The 24461-nt window shown below is 43.1% G+C and overlaps 3 protein-coding genes across 4 annotated transcripts in view; 2 read left to right on the top strand and 1 right to left on the bottom strand.

Moving 5' to 3' along the window:
- Positions 1-466: 466 nt before the first annotated feature.
- LOC118266982 (uncharacterized) lies at positions 467-7632 on the bottom strand. Its single transcript, XM_035580678.2, has 6 exons — positions 7166-7632; positions 6962-7087; positions 3563-3604; positions 3086-3153; positions 2810-3013; positions 467-2727 (listed from the first exon to the last, which is right to left on the bottom strand). Exons 1-6 carry the CDS (start codon positions 7503-7505, stop codon positions 2623-2625), a joined length of 885 nt encoding a protein of 294 aa, XP_035436571.1. The 5' UTR covers positions 7506-7632; the 3' UTR covers positions 467-2622.
- Positions 7633-8427: 795 nt separating this feature from the next.
- The window catches only part of LOC118266791 (intermembrane lipid transfer protein Vps13D), a 43889-nt gene continuing 27855 nt past the window's right edge, over positions 8428-24461 (top strand). The window contains 23 exon segments of the mRNA XM_050703031.1: positions 8428-8863; positions 13109-13299; positions 13874-14053; positions 14190-14441; positions 14511-14578; positions 14580-14676; positions 14740-14893; positions 14986-15167; positions 15257-15585; positions 15726-15915; positions 16015-16178; positions 16261-16426; positions 16501-16672; positions 16770-16902; positions 16972-17244; positions 17326-17655; positions 17776-17963; positions 21694-21990; positions 22065-22216; positions 22323-22464; positions 22534-22882; positions 22994-23125; positions 23193-23514. Of these exon segments, the coding sequence (XP_050558988.1) occupies positions 8767-8863; positions 13109-13299; positions 13874-14053; positions 14190-14441; positions 14511-14578; positions 14580-14676; positions 14740-14893; positions 14986-15167; positions 15257-15585; positions 15726-15915; positions 16015-16178; positions 16261-16426; positions 16501-16672; positions 16770-16902; positions 16972-17244; positions 17326-17655; positions 17776-17963; positions 21694-21990; positions 22065-22216; positions 22323-22464; positions 22534-22882; positions 22994-23125; positions 23193-23514 (4560 nt within the window). The 5' untranslated portion in view covers positions 8428-8766.
- Positions 18966-24091, top strand: LOC118266663 (uncharacterized). Of its 2 annotated transcripts, none has more exons than XM_050703037.1 (2): positions 18966-21058; positions 23864-24091. In XM_050703037.1, exon 1 carries the CDS (start codon positions 19837-19839, stop codon positions 20815-20817), a length of 981 nt encoding a protein of 326 aa, XP_050558994.1. In that variant the 5' UTR covers positions 18966-19836; the 3' UTR covers positions 20818-21058; positions 23864-24091. The 2 variants fall into 2 exon arrangements, 1 of the variants encoding a protein (XP_050558994.1); XR_007706800.1 differs by lacking the exon at positions 18966-21058 and adding an exon at positions 23575-23783.

Genomic DNA, 24461 nt, shown 5'->3' with positions numbered 1-24461 from the left:
AAGGCCTTTGATATATCGAGCGAGACCGCTAATGCCTCCCCGTGCTTCTCGATGGCCTCGCTCCAGATGTGAGTGGCATACGCAAGAAGGTCCCCAGTAGATCGGTTGCGACGAAACCCATACTGCCGATCGCTGAGGAGGGCGTTACCTTCAAGGTATGCCAGGAGCCTGTTGTTAAGCACACGTTCCATACTCTTGCAGAGTATGGACGTGACCGAGATAGGTCGGTAATTATTAGGGTCGGCACGACTACCTTTTTTGGGCACAGGCTGCACGTTGGCCAGCTTCCATGTAACCGGCACTTGACCCGTCTCCAAGGAAAGGCGAAACAGACGTGTCAGGATTGGAGACAACTCAGGCGCACAGGTTTTTAAAACTACGGCTGGGATTCCGTCGGGGCCACTGGCCTTGTTCATGTCGAGATTACGCAACGTCTTACGTCAACGTCTACACCTCCTTCTGTCGGATGCGAATTTTGGACATTTTCGTCTCGCATACGTTATGTAGAGAAGGAGGTATAGCGCCACCAGTATCAAGACGTGAAGACTCCGCAAATAGAGAAGCAAACAAGTTCGCTTTCTCTACTGCGGTGTGAGCCAGCGTCCCGTCAGACCCCAGGAGAGGCGGTAGTGAGCGGCGGCGTAAGTTCGATTCAACCGCCTTGGCCAAGGACCAGAACGCTTTACTGCCCGCTGGGTAGGAAGCCAGTTTGTTCCCTATTCGGCCAATGTGGTTGAACCGAGCCATCCGCAATGCCTTTTTGCATGACTTGACAGCCCGGTTGAAGGCTCTCTTCTTCTGAGGAGTGTCGCCAGCCTTACGGCGCCTGGCATCCGCCCATGCCAAGTATGCCGCATGCTTTCGCGCCTCAGCACGTCCGCAGTCGGCATCAAACCATGGACGAGTGCCACCGGAAGATGCTGCGTCCGAGAATGGGATGTAGTATTCCATGCCCTGACGCAGCACCCCCGCTACGGCATCCGCACAAGCTGACGGGTCACTGGATGAGAAGCAAACAGGCCGCCAAGGATAGGATGCAAAGAAAGATCGCATCCCATCCCAATCTGCTGACTTGTACCGCCACATCCGCCGAGATCCTCTGGGACTGGGATCCTGCGGGGAGTGTGTGGATACAGATTTCACCAGACAGTGGTCAGAGCTACCCAAGGGTGATGAAACTGACACTGAGTAGCTGTCTGGATCAGTTGTCAGCAGAAGGTCTAAGCAGTTGGCAGTTTGCGTATCGACATCAGGCACCCTTGTGGCCTCATGGACCAGCTGGGTCAGGCCAAGCGTCAGCGCAAGCTTACGCATCTCCCTCCCAGCATGGTCAGTGCACTGGTATGGGAACAGCCACTCCTGGTGATGGGCGTTAAAGTCCCCCAGTAACACGAACTGGGCCGAAGGGGTACCTCCGCCGAGCCGTATCCGCCGCCTCCTCAAGGTATTGCGCTAATCTGGTCGTCTCCAAATCTCCGCTGTGCGACCGATAGACACAGGCATAGAGAATTTTCTCCATGCCTGTGTCCACCAGTATCCACAATGTAGAGAAACTGGGGTCTTCAAAGTCTCGGAGACGCCGGTAACAGACGCCGTCCTGGACGTACAGGCATACGCTTGCACGGGCAACAAAATTGTGCTCCAGGGTAAAACCTGGGTAGTTTAGGTACGAAGCGTCGGACGGACATCTGATCTGGGTCTCCGAGAGAAACAAGAGCGTGGGGTTCTCGGTCTCAAGATGGTGATGGACCGCATTGAGATTGGAGTGCAAGCCTCGGATATTAGAGAGGTGCACTTTGAGGAAGAGGGAGTGCAGCCGCTGTTTAACCCTTTTCTTAGCTCTTGTTTTCATAAAGGAGTGTGAGGTTGCTGAGAGGATGGCAGTGAAATGTTCCTCCACACAGGCGACCCCAGACGCGCACTGCAGTTAGCTACATCATTGGGAAGCCAGCGTGGAGACTGCGGGGACGCCCGAGCCCCCCCATGAATATCCATCGGGCCCTCTCGTCCGGTCGCCAACCGGCACGATGGCGTATCCATGGGATTTTTCGCTAGATGGCGGGGCAGCCTTTCACGTGTGGCTAGCACGCTAATTGGGCCCCCAACTATCTGCGGTCGGCCAGCGGTGCACCGTTCCTCGGATTTACAAGTGTTGTAATCATTTGAGTTGGAGAAAACTGTTTCACTGCCCTGTAGATGAGAGTTTTATACATGACTAGCTGACCCGGCAAACTTCGTACCACCTCAAACATATTTTTCTCACCTTTTAAACCTTCCCTGGACTTCTACAAATAATTCAAGACCAAAATTTGCCAAATCAGTCCAGCCGTTCTCGAGTTTTGGCGAGACTAACGAACAGCAATTGATTTTTATATATAGAGATACATAAATATAATAGCAAAGCACATTTTTTCCACAACAATAGCACTCAGAGTATAAGATCCATTGGATAAAAATCAATATGTATTATTTCGTTAAATATTGCACTTCTTAGTATACACAATATAATTTTTCGAACAACAACAACAATTTAATTTTTCCTTAATTTTGTAACTACATAGTTCGAGGGAAGGACAAAATAAAGTCCTATAAGTAACAGTTTGATATGTTTGTTTTCCTTCTCTATATCAGCTCTTCTTTTTTCTGTTCAGATTTTGAATCTTCATCCATGAAGAGCAATGGCGCCATTCCCAGAATGCAGCCCACTGTGATACCGACAACGCGACCCTAGAATCAGAATATGTATATAAATAGTATTATTTTCTAATTTTCTGTATGTTCGTGATGTTATTGCCAAATTCATACATACCAAGTTTGAAAACCGCCTGGAGATGGTCATATCAAGCTGCACAGGAGATAGTTTTGGTGCGCCCAGGCCGACCAATGAGGCGACTCGTTCCACGTAGTAAGCAGAGCCGATGCCGATGACGTCACTGAGCGTGTTGCCCAATGCCGCCGCAGCCATCGTTGACAACGTAATGTATGCACTCATGCCTGTTTCTATACTGTCTCCCTGTCATATAAGACAAATATTAATAAATCGGCACTTAAAATCTTCACTAAATGTACCACAAGCAATACTCACAGCTATGATCATGATAAAGTTGTCCAAGAATCCAAATCCAATGAATGGTATTGCATTTGCCAACGACACTAAAACAATAATATTAACTTGTTTACAATGCAAGTTTGTTTTCAAGCCCTAACTTTCATTGGTAACTAAAATGGTCCATGAGTTAATGGAGCTAGTTAGCGAATTTACCCTCGCATGGAGTTACAAGTGTGTTGCCGGCTTTTTGGTGATTTTGGATTCGAGATAAATCACATGTAGTAATTTTAAAATATGAATGTATAAAAGTGGTAGTTAGTAAATGTAAATAGGGTACACCTATTTACAGAAAGAAATATCATTTAATCATGATTTTATGTTCATATTTTTAAGCTATGCTGAATTAACTTATCACTGTTACGTGTTCATGTTCTTTGATTACATAAGATTGATAAATAACAGATACTCATAAAACATTAGATAGTATATGTAGGTCTTACAGATAATACTTACAGTGTAACAGCTCCTTTGTGGTGGGTGCTGGTACCTTGGCCGCTGCAACACCAAATTTTTCTTAGTTGTACATTTTAATACTACACATTTTTTATACTCATTTTAGGATTATATGTAATATTACAAAATAAATACTTATACATATTATCATCCATCAGGACTCAATTTAGGTGTTTGTTTGTTTATTTAAATTTGTTCTCCACGGACTCTTGGTCCGTGCCCTTGTCATACAATTTGTTTTTCTTTTTACAATAAATCTTATCAATATGGTATCTACCTTACACACTACAATTAACCACAACTATTAAATTATAACTACAAAAATACTTACGATTAACATATTTGTTTTTTTTTTATTCAACTAAATTAAATTTACCGGCGTATCTGCCAAGTCAGTCCACCGGCGCGCTGGGAGAGCCGACCTGCCCCAGCAGAAGGCACTCGTTCACGAGTATGACGTGTGTGTCAGCAATTGGTCCGGTCAACCATTTTGCTGGGAACGGGACAACCCAACACACAGCGCCACCGACTGTAGGACATTTATGTGTGCATGACGCCTCAACCCCTGTCGGGTGGGCTGACTTCAACAGAGCTTACAGAAGTCAAAGAGTTACCAATTATATAATTATGTATATAGCAGTTATGTTCTTATTTACGCTTTCCACATACACATTACCTCCCGCTATATAAATTTTTATTTTAGTCCGAGGAACATTTCTCACCCAAAAGCGGCCCCACAACAGCCGCGTCTCTGTGTTTGATGGCCATTTTCAGGTTGTAGTCCATAATCCCATGGTCGCTCTCTTCAGCAGCCCTTCTGATCAATTTACTTTTTGCGTCATCACAGTTGTCCGTGTAGTAGATGCAACTATGTGTGTGACGCGAAATTGCAACTACTGCATGTGGTACACTATCATGAATTTTCTGCCTCTTTGTTGCTGTGTTCACAACTACCACCGTCGCCGACGAAAGCCCCTGAGCCTCGTGTATAGTGAGGATGCGTGATCCCTCGCCCGACCCGTATACCTGGTTCTTAAGGGATTCCTTTTCTGCCTGGGTGTGTACCAGGTATAAGGTGTCGGGGAGTGATTTTGGGATCATCGCTCCCGAGAATCTTTTTGTCTCGAGGGATCTCACGCCCGACCTGGACGAGTATATGCCACTGTAAACTGTGTTGAGAGCATAGGCCACGTCCATCGGATTCCTGTGGGTACACAGCAACTCCTGACTTATGGGTGTGATATGTGTAGGGCGGCCGTAGTGGAGAGGGAAGAGGTTGTCACGATCAATGAACGGGAGCTGATTTATGTCACCAATTAGCAGGACCTCCTTGGCTAAAGTTATTCGGGCGGCCATCACCACGGCTCCAAAGTGGTTCATAAGAGCCTCGTCTACCATTAGTCGAGTGCAGCTCTCTCGCCCCTTCAAGCCGTTTACTAAGATGGACGCCATTGTTCGAACCCTAGATTTGACTAGTAGTCCCCCAAATCGGCAAGATAGTTTGCCTCTGAGGTCATTTGCTGCTTCAGTTGTTGTAATGACAATAAAATCTTTGTCCGCATCAAATTGATCCACTATCCAAGTCGTTTTACCGCATCCAGGGACCCCGTTCGTCCAGTGAAACCTCGGAGTGCACCAGCTCTCAAAGGTTATGCCGTCCGGTCCGGATTCCGATATGGATTTTGCTATTTCTAATATCCCATCGTCTAGCATAATCCTGGTACACTTGGCAACCACCACTAGGGAATCGTTGGGGGGAGTTTTAAACTTCACTACTCCGCATCGATTTGATTCCTTCTCGTCCAGAGACACAAATCCTGCAGTGGCGTTGTAAGCTGCCATACTACGACTTATAGAGGTACCTCTCTGCACTCTCGATGTATTATTGTCGTATATGACTGCTTCTGCAGCTTCGAGTCTATCGTCCAGTATCACCTCGTTACCCTGCAGATAGGTCTGCAGAATGGCTTCGCAATTCCGCAAGTTAATCTGCTTAGTTGCTTCTATTACTGCGACAAACTCGAGAAAAGCGTTCATGAGATGGTCTCTGGGAGTGGTGGCTTGTCGAAGCTTCGGTGGACAAACGTGGCCCATAGCTGCTCTTGTTGGGGATGACCTAGAATGAGCAGACTGTGTTTGAGTGGGACAGCTCTCCGATCTTTGAGTGGACTTGGTTGCATTTTTCCTGAAAGGTGACGCAATGAGTCCGGTTACTGAGCATATGGCTGTTGTTATTGCCCACATTCTGCCTCGGGACGCTAGTTTTTTATTTTCCCTTTCGGTGGCACGCTGTTGTTGTTGCAGAGCGCTCTGTTGCAAATATTGTTGCTGTAAACGCTCTGAGCCGCTTGGAGAATCCACCCTTGGCTGGCGCTGAACTGACCTCTTGAGGAAGCTCAAATCCCCCCTGTCCTCGTACACGATGACCTCATGATGTTCCGAGGCCCTAATACAGCCCATAAGGTCTGCCGTTTTCCCTTTCTCATAAGCCACCACCGCAGCGTCTACGCTAATTATTCTGGAATGTATGCCTTCTACGTCTCCCCACTCACCCACGCCTGACAGCACCCCACATGCTTGTGCAAAACAAGTTATAGAGTCGACGCTGGAAAACATTGCGATTGTTTTATTGCGTGTTCGTAACAATCGACAGCTTCGACCCAACAGTTTCATGTCTGGTAGTGCGTCATAGACTTTGCGTCGCATGCTTGTTCTGGATGTGCTGCCATTGATCAGGGAGGCTAGGCCCGGTGAAATAGTGAGCCATTTGCTATTTTTTTTTCGCAGAAGGCTATCCCTAGTCTTTCGCTGCTGGTGTTCATGAATAGGGCTACCCCTCGCAACCATATTCCTTTGATACCGCGTTCTCCATGTAGGAGTATTTGCCTCTCATTGATTATGAGCGGCTCATTAGTACGAGGAGCCTCGGGTACTGCCGTGGCAGTTGTTAGTTGATTCTCCAAGATGGCTATTTGGTGTCTATTATTTAATGTGCTGTTTCTTTCTTTTTTATTGATATTATCTAATCTTTATAATGTTCATAAAACTGATAACTATTCAATAATATAGATAAACCACAATAGTTTCTATTATAACATGATTGGGTGGTATTTGAGACTTTGCAGCTAGTTGCTGCTGTTCAATTTCAATACTTTGATAACTAATTAACCAATCCATGTACTATTTGTTTTTCATTTATGAAATTATTACTTATCATAATATTAGGATAATATTTTATGTCTTATTTTGTTCACATGTATGTAATTAATACCATTAACTGCAATCTTGGAGAAGCAAACTAAATGAGTAATCTATATAGGTGAGCAGTGAATGACATCATCACCTTGGCAACTGGTTAAAACTGGATTTAGTTGGCTTTTATTCTGATTACATACTCACCATACTTATTCTTTAGCCAGTCTTCTGGCACCTCACAGTAGGAACCTGTAGGATCTACGTCTCCTAATGTTGGTACTTTGCTTGGTCTCCCTAGCTTGCTGCGCCATCTTCTACCAGCTAACTTATCTGGAAAATTGTACAAACTTAGTTCAAATCTTAGGAGGAAAGATATACGAAAATTATAAAAAAAAAGTAGTGAATTACCTTCATAATCTTCCTTAATTCTCTTAGATTCATACTGTTGTAAGGCGTGGAGCAAAACTTTCCTTTCTTCATCATTTAAGTGTAGCACAAGTTCATTGGCGTGTAGTTTTGTCAAAGGGCTAGTAATTTGTGCCTGTGGCTGATCATCAAAATCTTTAGAAGTTGGTCCAAGCCCCAAACTTCTAATTTTAACCGCTGTAGGTGCTAATAACTTAAAATGTGAGTTGAATAAAATGGCACTATGTCGCACCTGCAGTCTCGATGAAATATCCAGACAACATATATTAACCCTATTTAGATGTGATACACTAAACCTAGTTAAGCCTTGTACTGCTTTCATCTTTCACTGTTACTCGTAATAACCCAAAGAAAATGACTAAAATATAATAAACAAATTCTATTTCAGATGAATGAGACGGTCTGTTTCACGGATGCTGCTGTCAGCTGTCAGCTGTCAACTCTTAACGTCACCTACATTGGCATATTGATGATATTGACAATAGTGACATTGACACAGAAACCTTATAAATAATAAAACGTGCGTACATAGTGCGTTTATGTAATAATAAAAAATAAAAGGTTTCTTTTACGTTCTATATTATTATAATGTCCTTGCATCGACAGCACAGAATCAATGCAACTATTTTCAATTTCTTAAGTTGTACGTGTAAAAGTACAACGCCATCCTCATAGAATTAGAGAATCCCCATAGATAAATACTGAATAAATAGTTCCGCCTCGTTGAATAAATATTGCCTCGTTGGTCGAGTGATCGCACCTCTACCGCGACTGCCGGACAAGAAATTTGCATATTAATTATTAACTGCTGACTAAGAACAAGCTTGAAAACTTTGTTTTCTTTTCAATCGTCGTTACAAAAAGTAATAAAGTTGTTGAACTTGGCATTTTAATCATGCTGTCTGTATGTTTGTTTTGTAAGGGTCGGGTTGATTGAAAACTCTTTGATCGTTCATATTTTGACTTTGACTGTAGACAGCTGACGGAATTGCTGACAGATTCAGTCATTATCATAATGTTACCACAACAATCACGTTTCCCTTGCATGCGGGAATATTAGTATCTGTATGGAAAATTAAACATAATTTCATATTACATAAATCAAACCACAGTTAATTTGATACTTGTAAAAGGATAAATCCTAATTTAACTCAAAAGAGCTAAAAAACTAATTTGATGTCACTGTCTTAACAAAAATTAAAAAACGATATAATGTACTATTCTCTAGAACTGTAGGATAGGACTCTTAAAAACTGTTGATGGCAGCATTGATAAATTTTACCATAACTGTATGATGGTGAAAATTTATGTTATCTTTATATTGCTAGTTTCTGCGGTACGAGTGGTGAAAAGTTTAATACAACCCCTTATTATTTTATAAATGAATGAGTAGATTGCGCAATAAATTCTAAGATTGCCGGACAAAGTTCATTACGGCTTTACCGAAACGTGACATAATATCGGCGATAAAGGACGACAACAACAACAGAGGTGTTAGGTCAATGTTAAACATTGGTGTGTTAAAGGCGAAAGTGAACCGCAAGACCGTGTGAAGTGACTACCAGCAGAGAGCACGATGCACGATGTTGGAGGGATTAGTAGCATGGGTTCTGAACAACTATCTGGGGAAGTACGTGGAGAACTTGAACACGGATCAGCTGAGCGTAGCTCTCTTGTCGGGTACGTTCCTATAGTTATGATGCACTCTACTGCGTACATGTCCTTTCGAGTATATTTAGATATTACGTTATTGAGATGACACAAGAGCCATGACTTATAGTATCATACAATCTTATTGGCTAATGAATGGATCAAATGGGCAATCTAAAATACTGTATCAATTGAAAAATAACTTTTTCAATTATTATAATAGACACTTGTGTATGACATAAGACATGTAAATAAACAAATATTTGGGCATGAGATTTTACAAATTAATTTTAATGGAACTATGTGAACTTTATTGCTTAAATATATAAAATATATTATTGCTTAAATTAGTTAATTAGAGATATTGTCAATATTTTTTATAGCTTTCTTATATTACTAGCGATTTCGGTGTGGTTTCATCTGCTCTGCTCGGCTCATATTGATCATAGCGATCATGATGTTTTATAACCTTCCTTGGTGAATAGACTCTCATATTTTAAATTTAAATATTCTAAGAGAATTGGTAACCATTTGGGTACAAGTTGTGTGATTTCATTAAAAGTAGTAAACTTGCAATTTGAACTTCATTGTTTTACTACCTAGTTCCATTGTTTGTCTAGTATCTTTCATCTTCTTAGTTAAACTTTGGTGAATTTGGGATTACTGTGCCTAAATTAAGACTAATATAGTTTATTTGAGGATTAGAACTAAAAAAAACCTAATAATGTAAGATTATAAAAAAATATGACAAGCACATATCTTATATTGTTTGTTTTTTTAGTTTTGATTTGCTGCATGGGCCATTTTAAAATTAATACTAAGAATTATATTTGATTAACTATACAATTACACCTATCGCTTTGTGCAACAAACATGTTGGTAATGTTCTATAACCCCATATGAGATAGTGCTCTAATAACAAATCAACCCATATAAAAAGTGAAGTTGTCTTAGTTACAATATTTATAACCCAAGAATGGCTCAATTGATTTTATCCAAGGATTTATGAAAGGGAAAAACCAGTATTGCGTGTATAAAGTCATGGGCAGAAGCTTGATAGTAGATATGTTACGGTAAGAGTGAATAATTGAAAATTATTAATAATTATCTACTATTATTAATAATTACCGAAACTCGAGGTAAAAGTGATAAATTAATCACATTAGTCGCTTATTATTAATAATTTTACCCTAGTAGTGATAAATGTAATAAGTGGCCAAGATGTTATTTTTATAATAATAATAATATATTTATTTGCCAGAAACACGGTAAATACAAAGTTCTTACATAGGTATATATTTAAAGATCGACATGTTTCGCTGTCACAGCAGCATGCAAATTTTGAAAGTTATTTTCCTTAAAAACTAATATATTAAACACAGAATAGGCAAAGAGATTAAACTATTCCTAATCTGACTATAGTTATTGACACAAACATTTTAGTAACAAACATGAAGCCAGATTACATACATTGTTTAAAACAATACATTATGCCTTATACTAGAATAGGAACATCATATTTAAATTAATAGCTATATACTAGAGTAGGAACTATTATTTATTTGGACTTATGCTTATATATTTAGGCCGATATTTAGAGGCTAGGTCAAGGCTGTAGTTTTTACATGGATATTTGTAAAAGAATTCATTAATTGAATAAAAGCTTTCAGATACCAACCATTTTCGGAGTTCATCACAAAATTTTTTAAAAGGAAGTTGCGTTATGCGTTTAGGTAGTGCATTATATATTAAAGGAGCCATGTAAACACAGTTTTTTCGAAAGATTTGTAGTCTAGGAACAGGCATTTCATATAACAAATGTGTAACCTTCCTTTTATTTGTGTTATCTTTCGGTTTAAAAAGCATAGGATAGGATCGTAAGAACTTAGCAACCTCGTAAATGTATATGCAGGGTACCGTTAAAAGGCTCTCTGACTTAAATACAGGCCGGCAGGATTCGGACCACTGCATGTTAAAAATTGTCCGAATGCATTTTTTTTGGGCAATAAAGATCCTTTCTATTTCGCAAGAGTTTCCCCATACCACGATACCATAGCGAATCACTGAGCAGATGTAGGCGTGATACACCATCAAGGCGGTTTGTCGAGACGTTACATCTTTTACTTTCCGTAATGCAAATACAAATTGATTGATTTTCCTACAAATTATATCGATGTGATTTTTCCAAGTGAAGCATTCATCCAGTGTGACTCCAAGAAATTTTGAAGCATTGACCTGATTAATCTTACTATTATTATATATTACATTAAAGCGTATAGGTTTACTTTGACACGATTTAAAGTGAAGCAAGTTAGTTTTAGTAATATTTATTTTTAGTTTATTAGCATCTAGCCATTGTATTACATCGTTCAAAGTTTGATTAATCTCCATATCGTAGTTTTCAGGATTGCTAAATTTAACAATTATTGTGGTGTCATCAGCAAATAAGACACTCTGATGCTTTATTGATTTTGGCAGGTCGTTAATATAGAGAAGGAAAAGTAGAGGACCTAAAATGCTGCCTTGAGGAACGCCACAGTCATTGGTATCTGGATTAGAATCAAAGTATTCTAGGCAATTAGTTGATTGATTGAATTTGGTTATTCTTGTAATCTGTTTACGGTTGCTTAGGTATGACTGAAACCAATCCTTGGCAGGACCCCTAATGCCATATTTTTCCATTTTTTCTATGAGCCTGTCATGGTTAACAAGATCAAACGCTTTACTTAGGTCAAGAAATAGAGCACAAGTAGGTATTTTATCATTAATATTACTAATAATGGCTTTTACTAATGTATAAATCGCTAGTGTAGTTGATTTATTTTGCCTAAAACCGTACTGTTGATTGACTAGTATATTATGTTTATCAAGAAATTTAAGAACACGACTATATATAACTTTTTCAAATATTTTCGAGAGCACCGGAGTTAATGCTATCGGTCTATAATTATCTACATTTAGTTTCGAGCCCTTTTTATGTAATGGTTTGATTAGTGACAATTTTAATTTTTCGGGAAAACATCCTTGTTGTAGAGATAGGTTAATAATATGAGCTAAAGGAGAAGAGATATATTTAGATATAGATTTGAGCAGCTCTGTTGATATATTGTCATACCCTGCTGACTTAGAATTTTTCAGCGCCATTATGATCCGATAGATTTCTAATGTATTTGTAGGTTCAAGGAATATACTGTTATTGTGAATATCTATGTTATGCATGTAATTTCCATTACTATTAGTTGTAGTTGAACAGTTGTTTTTTGCTATATCAATGAAAAAGTTATTAAATCTATTTGCAATGTCGGACCCTGAAGTCAATGTTATACAATTGTCAACGATTTTTTCAATATATTCTCTAGCTGGCTCGGTCCCCATATTGTGTCTTACAACATCCCATGTGGGATTTATATTATATTCATATCCCATTTATTTCAATTTAAACGGCAATATATTGTACTTGCACAACAAATATTGTTGAATTCTATGATAATACTTTTAAAATTTTAATTTGATGCATTTATAGGAGCTACAGAAGATTTACAGGCAAACCAAATATGATTGTTGATGATTGCTTTTAGGTTTCGTGTTGATTTTGTTAATGAAACAATAATTGTTTAATTTTATTTTTGTTACAATTTTATGTACCATGGTAGACTTTTTTGCATAAGTTTGAAGGTAGATTAGATTTTTAAAAGATTTTTATTGTTAATTTTGTGATAAATGTGCCCTTTTTGGCGAGGCGAGAGGGAATGTCAGACTTTTACTAACTAAAGCGAGCCAGAGCCCCGGTAAACCCGCTAGGTAGTCCGCAGCTCCAGATCAGGCATCAGCCGTGATCTGCGGTGACCTGACGCCGCACGCATGGGTCTTGTTCTGGTCGGGCGGCGGCTACCCCTACTTGCCGTCCGCAGACCCGCAATTGCGCACAGAATATGTGAATTTGTTGTCCTTTCGGTTTAAAGCAAGTACAAGTAACCTTGTTTGTGTGATCTCTAATTAATGTAATTGTAAGACGGTGATTAATATTATAAATAAATACATGCTGGTCAAAAAACATAGGGTTTATATTAATTTTATTACTTTCACCAATATGTGTCGTGAATTATTAATAATTACTACTAAAAGTAATAAATTTCGATCGATTATTCACATTTACCAAAACCCGAGGTTATTATTAATAATTTTGTAAAATTATTAATAATTTTCAATTAATCAGATTTACCGTAACAGATACATAGATAAAATATAATCTTTTTTTTATTTATTAATATAAAGGGAAGGTGGAACTAGAGAATCTCCCCCTGAAGAAAGATGCCCTACGCCACCTCGGCCTGCCAGTCGAGATCAAAGCAGGATTCATTGGGAAAGTCCAACTCCAAGTACCAGTACGGCAGATCCGATCAGCTCCATGGCTGATAGCCATCGAGAAGCTATACCTAGTAGCAGCACCAATCAATTTGGATGAGGTTTGTGAATTAACTAGTATTGTCATATTTGTCAATAGAGGCTAAAGTCATTTATAGATCATTTTTATCTGATATCCTTTGGTGGCACAATTTAAAATTGTAAAATTATTGAATAGTGACTCTACTGACAGTAATTTTGTGACATCCGTCATTTCTTTCTAGAAAGTGCAACAATGTTTTGATGTTTTATCTAATCACAGCTCAATATTTGTTGTTGCAACCACACACAAATGTGTCTTATATAAAATTTGAACTGATAATAATAATGTAATGTTGACACACAAACATAAAATGTTAGGATGTTTTTTTTTATTTTAGGCACAATACATTGTTAAGAGAGGTTTTTCTGCCAAATTTTTGCAACAGTAGATAAAAGATATCAGTGATATAAGTAGTATTTGTATGATTGATGTTTTTATATCTTTTATTGTCATAAATCATAGGCATTGATTGATGATATAAGATCTATTACGAAAAAATATTTTTGGGTACCACATATAATCCAACAATTTCAAATGCAGAAAGTGTCCATTCATGAATGGTCAAAATCCCAAAATTGTGTTGGTGTGTGCAGTGGGACTGCTCGGTGGAAGCGTCGATAGCGCACGAGCGCAAGACGGCGCTTCTGGACGCGCTGGAGGCACAATGGCGCGCAGAACACGAGGCCGCGGACGCCGGCTACTACGCTACCTCTTACTCATCCTGGCTCAGCTACGGCACTGGGCTGCTAGCCAACATCGTCGAGAATCTCCAGGTAATATTCCTGTTCGAGATACGAAACAAGCTCTAAATGATTAGTTAGGAAGCCTTGTGTGTATATTGGTATTTTTATAATCTAAATACGCATTGTATTGTATCGTAATATGATGGGATTCCATACTGTTATGTAGTTGAAACTGAACGACGTACACATCCGCTACGAAGACGCAGTAACGTGCGCACGTCCATTCGCGTGCGGGCTGACGGTAGAATCACTGTGCGCCGAGTCGTGCGACAGCGAGTGGCGCCGCGGGTTCACGCTGCTCAGCGACCCCGACGGCTGCTCCTTCAAGCTGCTCGAGCTGCACCACCTCGCCGTGTACTGGGACCCCATGCCCGTGCCCACTGGCATGTTCGCCAGCTGTACCATCGCGGAACTAACGGTAACGTAGCGCGCCACACGACGGCGAGTGGGCCCCGACCGTGTAGTGACAGTACCGCGGCGGTTGCAGGGCCGCATGGGCCAGACGTGGCGCGGCGCGCACCGCTACGTGCTGCGGCCGGCGTCGGCGCGCGCGCGCGCGGCGGGAGCGCACGGAGCAGCCGCTGCGCTCGCGCGCCCGCCCGCGCCTCGCCGCGCACCTCACGCTGGACACCGTGTCGCTGCACCTCACCTCCGTGAGTAGCTGCCGTAGCCCGGCGTCGCCTGTCCTTCCCCCGTAACCCTCGCGGTGTCCACAGCGGCAGTACAACGAGGCGGTGTGCTGCGCGGCGGGGCTGGAGCGCCTGGCGCGCGTGCGGGAGTTCCGCGCGCGCCGCCCCGCCGCGCCCGTGCGGGGCCACGCGCGGGACTGGTGGCTGTACGCGCTGTCCTGCCACATACCCGACCATCGATGTGAGCGCTCATATAACTATTTCTACCTTATATTATTATATTCTTCTTCTTCTTAATACTCATTATTTGCTGATGTTGACACTTGGACCCAGGGACCGAGCCTAAGCCGACGTGGGAGTCATGTCTGGAGCGAGCCCGCCAGTCCCGGCAGTACGTGGAGGCGTGCCTGGTGACCCTCAGCAACCCGGCCGCCACGCTGCCGGCCGACCGCAAGGCCGCCAAGGATGAGTTCGAGTGGCGCACGCCGCTGCCGCTGCTCAAGGCTTTGAGAGAGGTACCGTGGCATAAATGGTTACCACAGTTTTCTAATCTCTGCAGTCCTTCGAGTCCAGACTGAACACATTTAGTTGCCTATTAATTCAGGTGGCGATGCGCAAAGTGCCAAAGTCGAGTCCAGCGTCGACGCCGGACAAGCCGGGCAGCTCGGGGCGCAGCATGCTGGTGCACTGGTTCCCGCAGTGGTGGGGCTGGTACGGCGCGCCGCAGGACACGCCCCCCTCCGCCGCGCCCGCACCCGCCCCTGCCCCTACCCCCGCCCCTGCCGACCTGGAGGAGGAAATCCTCGACGTCATAGCTGACTCCTTGGACAATAATACGATGCTGAAGAGGGATACCGTGTTTGGGAAGTTCGAGTTTATACTGAACAAGGGCTCACTCAACCTCTGCATGGAGACTGACGCTGACGAAAACAAGTGAGTATTTATGAATTTTACAAATATAGGAACCTTTTTTGGTATTTGTTACTTTATGGATGCTTGTGAACTTTTTTTTATTCTGAATTTCCTCCCAGAGGTCATATTTCAATAGTATGATTCCGTTTGTGGTCCGACAGAGGTGTACCAGAAGCGGCAGAAGGCAGTGAGGGTGCGGAGGGCGTGGAGCTGCAGTTCTGGTGCGTGCGCGTGGGCATCGAGTCGCGGCCGCGCGCCGCGTCGCACGCGCTGCACGTGTCGCTCGGCTCCGTCTGCCTGCGCGAGCGCATCACGCCCAACACTCTCTTCCCCATACTCATCGCGCCACAGGTCACTGCTCGTACTCACATCGCACGATGAACCGTGATTGTGTTATTATTATACTTGTTTACAACTTAAGAGAATGGTGACAATGTATGTTCGGTGCAGGGAGTGATCCGCGAGGGCTTGAGCTCGCTGAGCGCGTCGGGCGCGGCCATGGCGTGGTGCCGCGCGCACTCGCAGGCCGGCGCCAGCATCCCGCACTCCCAGCAGGAACCTCTCTTCCAACTCACTTACGAGAAGAAACCCTTCGGCATGAACTGTGACTACAAGTAAACTTTACTTCAGTAATTTCACAGAAGTAATGAACTGTTTGCATGCAGGATGTTAATGAGTACGTATGTGTTCGTGCAGGCTGTGGGTGAAGTCTGCGTCGCTGGAGGTGGTGTACAGCGCGGCGGCGGCGCGCTGGGCGCAGCAGTGGCTGAGCGCGCCGTGGGCCCGCGCCTACGCGCACGTGCGCGACTCCACGCGCGCGCGCCTGCGCACGCACTGGGAACACATGCTGCACGCACACCCGGTACGTAGCGCCTGCGTCTGCGCACGCACCTTCCGTGTGATCTCACCCATTTATTCGTGGTTCTGTATCTGTAGGGCGAACGCCGCACTTGGCAAGTGGAGCTGGACATCTCGGCTCCTCAGATCCTGTTCGTGGAGGAACTCTGCTCGCGAGACTCTGCAGTACTAGTCGTCGACTTCGGCAGGTTGCGGCTGGCTAACGCTAACCTGACGGACTGTACGCCGCACACCCCGCCTGACGACGAGGGTTCGTACGCTGCCGCCACAATCACAGTGTACACTGCAGCTGTGTATTTATAACCTTTGGGAGTGGAACGTATTTAAGCGATGCATTTGTTTCGCAGAGATGTTCATGACCCCCTGCTCGACCCCCCCGGGCAGCCTGTTGTCCCCCAGTTCCCCCCCCGACCCGCCGCCGCAGCAGGCGACGCAGCCGGCGCTGGACGCCGCCAACCTGCACAACCGCCTCTACGACAGGTACACAGCTCGCTGCTGCAGCATTTGACGTAGTAACGTGAAGGCGCTAACCCTCGTCGTGCTGTGCAGGTACAAGATAGAGCTGAGCGACCTGCAGATCTTGGTGGGCCGCGCGCGCGACAACTGGAAGTACGCGCACACCAAGAGCACGTCCTCGCTGCACCTGCTGGACCGGTTCAGCATCCTGCTGCAGGCGGAGCGGCGCGTGGTGCACACGTGCGACCCGCAGTACCCGTCCGCCACGGCCTGCGGCTCGCTGCCCGCGCTGGTCGTGCACCTCAGCGAGCACAAGCTGTTCGCCGTGCGCGCCGTGCTCGCGCGCTGCGCGCTGCTGCCCGCCAGGTGCGTGCCCGCGCAGCCCCTCGGCCTACTCACATCGTACAATACACAGTAGGTGTACTCCGACTGCCGATATGTCCCCAGCGGCCGCGAGGCAGCCAGCCCGATGCAGGAGCCGGCGGACGACGTGGAGGAGAACAGCGTGAGCTCGGAGACGGAGCAGTCGGAGCTGTCGCAGCAGCAGAACTCGACGCTGTTCATGCTGCAGTTCGCCATCGAGCAGATGTCGCTGGAGGTGCAGTCCATGGGGCGCAGCATCGCGGAGGTGCAGGTGTGCGGCGTGAAGGCGGCGGCCACGGGCCGGCCGCGGGACCTGTCGCTGTCGCTGTCCGTGCACTCGCTGCTGCTGGTGGACGCGCTGCAGACCTACGGGCCCGACTTCGAGCTGCTCGTCGCCAGCCACAAGCACGTCGGGTACGTGCCCTCACTGTTGTGGACGCACGATCAAACAAAATAACCTCACTAAAATCGAAAGTGCCTGCTATTGAAAATGACCGACCGACTGTGTTGTGTCACATTATTGTGGTGTTGCAGTATGGACACGATGTCGGGCAGTATCCGCGGGTCGGAGCCGACGTCCCCGACGTCCCCCACGTCCCCCATCTACCCCACGTCCCCGCAGGGCCTGGCGTCCCCGGACGCTCGGGGCCCGCGGGGCCCGCACGGGCTGGCGCACCCGCAAGCGCTGCACCAGGCACTCAACTCGCTGCACTATAATAGACGTGAGTACAACCCTGCACAAATAACAAAAAAGGAATGGTCTTGAATTCCTAAACGAATTTAACAATTACAGTAAATTTAAAATACCAAAATACCGATGTTCTAGCTTTTGAAAAAAAAATATTATATTATCTCGAAACCCTCCGGACAATGGGCATTGTTCATAATTTATAAACGTAATTGAAAAACCATTTCGAGGAATAGACTTACTAATCATTATGGACTAATTAAAAATTTAAAATATTTATTATTTATTGATATTTCATTAAAATACGGTTGACCTTGCTTGCCCTTCAAATAGCAAGTATACATTAGGATCGTTGCCTGATGTTTCAAAAATTAAAAAGTTTTGAATCAAACCTACAACTGTCAAATATAAATATCAGTTTGTTTCGGTTTTGTTTACAAAAAATACAAAGTTTCAAATTCTAAGTTTCTTCTGCATAAAGTGAAAATGGAATACAGAAAGTGCTTTATTCCAAGTTGCAGCAGTAATTGTAAAAATAGTCCAAACAAAATCTTCGTTCGCAATAGGGAAGACTTACGATAGAAGTGGTGTCGAGAAGCTGGTGCGAATTATTACAAAGTTTATACTATGTATGTAAAGGAAATGAATTTACACCTTCATTATTTTTAAAACCGACTCACACTTGGCCATTTTCAGATTTTTTCCTTTACCTAGACCTAAAGACCTACCTCCATGCCAAATTTCAAGTCAATACGACCATTGGAAGTGGTCTAGATTTTTGATGAGTGAGTGAGTCAGTCAGTGAGTGTATAGTAAAAATAGCGATTTTCTGACGTCAATATCTCAAGACCTACAATAGGTACATTAATGAAATTTTGTATTTTAGATAAGTAAGTAGATCTCGACAGATACTAGAAATTTCATATGCGTAGATAAAATAGATTTTGAGTTATAGGTGGGTCGAACTTGGCCCGAAATGGTTCGTGTAATATAACCCACGGCCGGTGTGTCGGTTTATTTGCTCGAACTTGGCGGACACACTGCCGTGTGTCTAGATAATGGTTACATGTTGAGACGATAGGTGGCGCTGACGATAGTGTCGGTGGAGACGGGAGACGTCATGATTTTTTATTTGTCAAAGAATTGAATTTAATTTATTTTGTTATAAACTAATTAGTGGAATAAGAGCGACAATATTATAATTTACTGAGAAAAAACCAACGGTTTATTTGGTCAAATGATTGTCAAAAAGCTTTTGAGAAGATAAAACAGTTGCTGTGCTCACAACCCATTTTAGAAATTTTTGACCAAGACCTGCCAATAAATATATACACAGATGCATCAATTGCAGGAATTGGAGCTGTGTTTAAACAAATTCAACCTGACGGAAAGGAAAAACCTGTGGCATATTTCTCAAAAAAATTAAATGAAGCCCAGAAGAAAAAGAAGGCAATATACTTGGAATGCTTAGCTATTAAAGAAGCTATAAAATACTGGCAATACTGTTGATAGGCAAACGTTTCACAGTATTCTCTGACCACAAACCTTTGGCAAACTTAAATATCAAATCTAGAACCGATGAAGAGTTGGGAGAACTGTCTTACTATTTATCACAATACGACTTCACTATAAAATATACACCAGGAAAGGATAATGTAGAAGCTGATTGTTTAAGCAGAAACCCAGTAATAGAACCAAATAAAGAGATACATGAACAGTTAAAGATAATTAACTTAATAACATTGAGTGACATATTGACAGATCAAAAAAATAATGAAGATATAAAAAAATACAAAAACAAATTGATTTATAAAGACAATATATATTTCAAAAAGATAAAGAAACAAGAAAAAATAATACTATCAGAAGAATTTAGTATAAAATTTGTAAAATTAATTCATGAAAATATGTGTCACATAGGCATAAAACAAATGCAAAAGAAAATAGGAAAACTATACACAGCAAGGAATTTAACTAAAAACATAACAAAAACATGTAAATTATGCGATATATGTATAAAGAATAAGACAAGAGGACAGTTAAAATATGGTTTAATGTCGTACCTAGGTCCTGCTACAAAACCATTGGAAATTGTCTCAATAGACACAATTGGGGGATTCGGAGGTTCTAGGTCAACTAAGAAATATCTGCACCTCTTAGTCGATCATTTTACTCGATACGCTTATATAGTAAATTCAAAGACACAGAGTGCTAAAGACTTCATAAAACTTTTAAATAATGTACCGAATTGTCATGAAATTGGTATAGTACTCACTGATCAGTACCCCGGGATAAATTCACAAGAATTTAAAACATTTTTACAAAAAATATCTATCACACTAATTTTCACTGCAGTAAACTCACCTTTTTCCAATGGACTCAACGAGAGGCTTAACCAAACACTGGTAAATAAAATAAGATGCAAGCTAAATGAAAAACCAAATACTACAGCATGGACGAGTATTGCTCATAATTGTGTAGACAAATATAACAATACAGAACATTCAATAACAGGTTTTGCACCAAGATACCTAATGGATGGCACCGATGTCTCACTAATACCCAATGAACTAAAACTGGAAAAACAAACAAGTGACTGGATGAGAGATAGAAAAACTGCAATAGAGAGATCTATAAAATCACATGAGTACAATAAAACAATAGTAAATAAGAAGAGAATAAAATATAATTTCGAAGTAGGTGATATGGTATATGTTGAAAATGGACACAAATTAAATAGAAGAAAATTGGATGAGTTAAGGATTGGTCCATTTAAAATAGAAGAAAAAGTATCACAATCAATATACAAGATTAATACAGGCCACAAGAAGAAGGAATCAAATCTGTTTCATATTACTAAACTGACTCCTGTGCCCATACCAGAATAAATAAAGGGATATTGGAAAAGTGAAAATTTCCAGAGGAATTTTCAATTTAAGGGGGAGATGTAAAGGAAATAATGGTTACATGTTGAGACGATAGGTGGCGCTGACGATAGTGTCGGTGGAGACGGGAGACGTCATGATTTTTTATTTGTCAAAGAATTGAATTTAATTTATTTTGTTATAAACTAATTAGTGGAATAAGAGCGACAATATAACTTTAAATGTCGTTTCTTTTGATTTACAGGTAAAGTTTTACCAATACAGTAATGTTATGTTGTGATTATTCATTGTAAAATACTAAAATAAAAAACTTTTGATTTACAGAGCAACGCATGGTTTAATTTGTCGTAAATTCCATAAAAATAGAATAATTGTCTTATATGTATTGTCGCGAAGATCATTTTAATGTAAGTATCACAGAAGTAATATACTCCTCTGATATTGTCAGTCCCATTATTGTCCATATCATATGTTAAATTACGTTTTATCACAGGTTTTATTGTTTACAGCCTATATTAAGGTTATTATTATTGACAGTTCTATTCAGACAGCTATTATTGACAGTTGTACTTTTTTAATACAACCACACTATGGCACAGATACTATCGTTCTGTCCATATGATGACGTCACCAATATCAAAAAGTGGAAAATCTAAAAAAAATATTTTTGATGTGGTTTCTGATCCTTTTATCAAAATATTCAAATTAGTTTCTTTAAATGGTCTATATTATCAAAAAATTCAATAAAAATACAAGGTATTTTTTTTTGAACAATGCCCATTAATGCTCTTTTGCATGTTTCTAAGTGCCTGAAATAGTTCATTCAAGGTTCTTAAGCTACTTATTATATAAAAAACCTTGGTATTATATAATTCCCAGAAGAGTCACAGTGTCCCACCGAGTTGTCAGACCCTGGGCGAGCTAGCCCGGCGCCGAGCTGGATGTCTGGCACCGGCTTCAACTGGAACGGCAGCAGCATGTTCGGAGCCGGCTGGGGCTCGGCCTGGGGCACCTGGAGCGGGCTCAACTGGGGACCCACCGCCACCAACTGGGGCGCAGCCGGACTCGTCGACTCTGAAGCACTTATCGCCGTCGATTTATGCATCGTCAAGGGTGACGCCGATTCGGAGGATTTAAGGATCGCTAATATTTTGTTTAACAATCTTGATATTATTGGTGAGCTCAAAAAGTATCTGGTTTGTGATAAAGCTAAGTGATATGGTATTATAATACTCGTTTATTGTATGTAGCTAATCAAGAAACCATAGTCGAGTTGATTGGCTTTACTCAGCGCGTGATGGGTCCGAAGACAGCTCCTAAAAAGCCTGCCAACGAGGAGCACCAGTCGGAGCCTGCCACCGCCACCACCTACACTTATCCTGTACCTGAAGACGAGCCTAAGGTAAGATACCGTAGTAACACGTGCGGTGTGCGTGGCCAGTTAATAGTACTTTTGACTGATTGAGAGTTTTGACTGCAACATATACAACATGTATAACACCCCGCAGCGCTCGGTGCGCACGGAGATAACGTTCGACTTCCACCGCCTGGGCGTGCTGCTGCTGCGCGCCGCGCTGCACGACGGGGCGCTCGTCGCGCGCAAGATCGCCACCGCCACCATCAGCGAGGCCCGCATCCAGGCCACCGTGGGTAAGTAGCGGGCGCGGGCGGGCTGGGCGCCGGGCCTGGTGGCCAGGGTCTGACGTGGGGTGTGTGCAGACGGCAGCCGCGTGGAGGTGGGCGGGTCGCTGGGCGGCGTGGGCGTGGTGTCGCTGTGCGAGGGCGGCGGCCTGCACACGCGCGTGCTGGCGGCGGGGCAGGCGGGCCGCGCGCCCGACGACGCGGACGAGCCCAAGGCGCTGCAGTTCAGCATCGCGCGCGGCGTGCGCGACGGCGCCGTGGAGGCCAGCGTGGCGCTGCACGTGGCCAGCGTCTGGTACACGCACTCCGGCCCGCTGCTGCGCGAGCTGCGCTCGTGCCTCACGGAGTTCAAGCAGTACCTCGCCAACCTGGCGCGCTCCATCCGCGCCGCCGCCGCCGACATGGCCATCGGTCTCGTGCACCCCAGGTACGCAATACGTTCGGTACCTTGCTATCTCGTTATTGATACAATTTTATTAAAAGTACCTAATTGATACTCTAGAAAATGGATGTTGTATTTTATCCGACTCGATTGCAGGGGTGAGTCTCTGTACGCGAATCCGAAGCTGTCGCAGTCGATGGAGGGCGTGTCCCCGCGGCGGCGCACGGTCAGCCTCGGCGCGTCGCTGGACGAGCCCGCCGCGCTCAAATCCGACAACATCGTGCTCAGGTACGTCCCCCGCCTGCGACTGTGGCATGCAGTGTAGTGCAGTGTAGTACAGGCCCGCGTGTTGCAGCGTGAGCATCGAGCTGGAGTCGCCGGTGGTGGTGGTCCCGCGGCACGCGCACAGCCCGCAGGTGTTCGTGGCGCACCTGGGCCGCATGAGCCTGCGCAACCGGCCGGGCGCGCCGCGCCGCACGCTGTACAAGGTGCGCGTGCGCGACATCTCGCTGGCCACGGTGGACGCGGGCGCGCGCCTGGCGGCGGACGGGCCGGCCGCCGGGTGTCCGGCCGCCGTGTACGACGCCGCCGCCGGCAAGCCCGTGCTGCACAACACGGCGCTGCGCCTCACCATCAACTACGCGGACCCCGACCCCGACTGCGACGCCGACTATCAGGTATAACGAAAAAAGTTAAAAGTAAAAAGTAACAAATTCAATTCGGGACAAAATTTCAATAAAAGCTTACAAAAAAAATATATGTATGTAAAGGAAATAATGGTTACATGTTGAGACGATAGGTGGCGCTGACGATAGTGTCGGTGGAGACGGGAGACGTCATGATTTTTTATTTGTCAAAGAATTGAATTTAATTTATTTTGTTATAAACTAATTAGTGGAATAAGAGCGACAATATAACTTTAAATGTCGTTTCTTTTGATTTACAGGTAAAGTTTTACCAATACAGTAATGTTATGTTGTGATTATTCATTGTAAAATACTAAAATAAAAAACTTTTGATTTACAGAGCAACGCATGGTTTAATTTGTCGTAAATTCCATAAAAATAGAATAATTGTCTTATAAAACGACATTTAAAGTTATATTGTCGCTCTTATTCCACTAATTAGTTTATAACAAAATAAATTAAATTCAATTCTTTGACAAATAAAAAATCATGACGTCTCCCGTCTCCACCGACACTATCGTCAGCGCCACCTATCGTCTCAACATGTAACCATTATTTCCTTTACATGTATTCAAAAAAGTTTTCGTTTTTTTCTACTCAGGTATTGTCCTACATAGATTTTCCTTGAATGCCTATTTATGTACGTTTATGGATTTAGGTTAATGCCTTATGTCATTTAAAAGGATCTATAAAATAAAACTTTTTAACAATGGCAATGACAATTAAAAAAGTGTTACCACTATTGAATACTATATTGCTTCCATTCGATTAATAACGATGGTTAAAAAATAATCGATATTTTTTGTACTGTGATAATAATGTACTTAACTAATTATAATAGGCTACTTTCCTACTAGTCAAATTCAATACTTTTTTCGAAACGTCAAAAACGATATTTTCTATGAACTTTGTATGAAATAGTGCGTTATGACGTCATA

This window comes from Spodoptera frugiperda, chromosome 23, assembly GCF_023101765.2.
Source record: "Spodoptera frugiperda isolate SF20-4 chromosome 23, AGI-APGP_CSIRO_Sfru_2.0, whole genome shotgun sequence".
NCBI lineage: Eukaryota > Metazoa > Arthropoda > Insecta > Lepidoptera > Noctuidae > Spodoptera > Spodoptera frugiperda.
Note: the sequence above shows the minus strand (reverse complement) of the source record. Positions and strands in the feature narration are given on the sequence as shown.

Coding starts and splice junctions, on each gene's coding strand:
- LOC118266982 (XM_035580678.2), bottom strand. CDS start 7,505: ATGAAAGCAGTACAAGGCTTAACTAGGTTTAGTGTATCACATCTAAAT. Junction 3,605..6,961: donor CTGGCTAAAGAATAAGTATG/GTGAGTATGTAA, acceptor TTGGTGTTGCAG/CGGCCAAGGTACCAGCACCC. Junction 3,014..3,085: donor ACTTTATCATGATCATAGCT/GTGAGTATTGCT, acceptor CTTATATGACAG/GGAGACAGTATAGAAACAGG.
- LOC118266663 (XM_050703037.1), top strand. CDS start 19,837: ATGTGTCACATAGGCATAAAACAAATGCAAAAGAAAATAGGAAAACTA.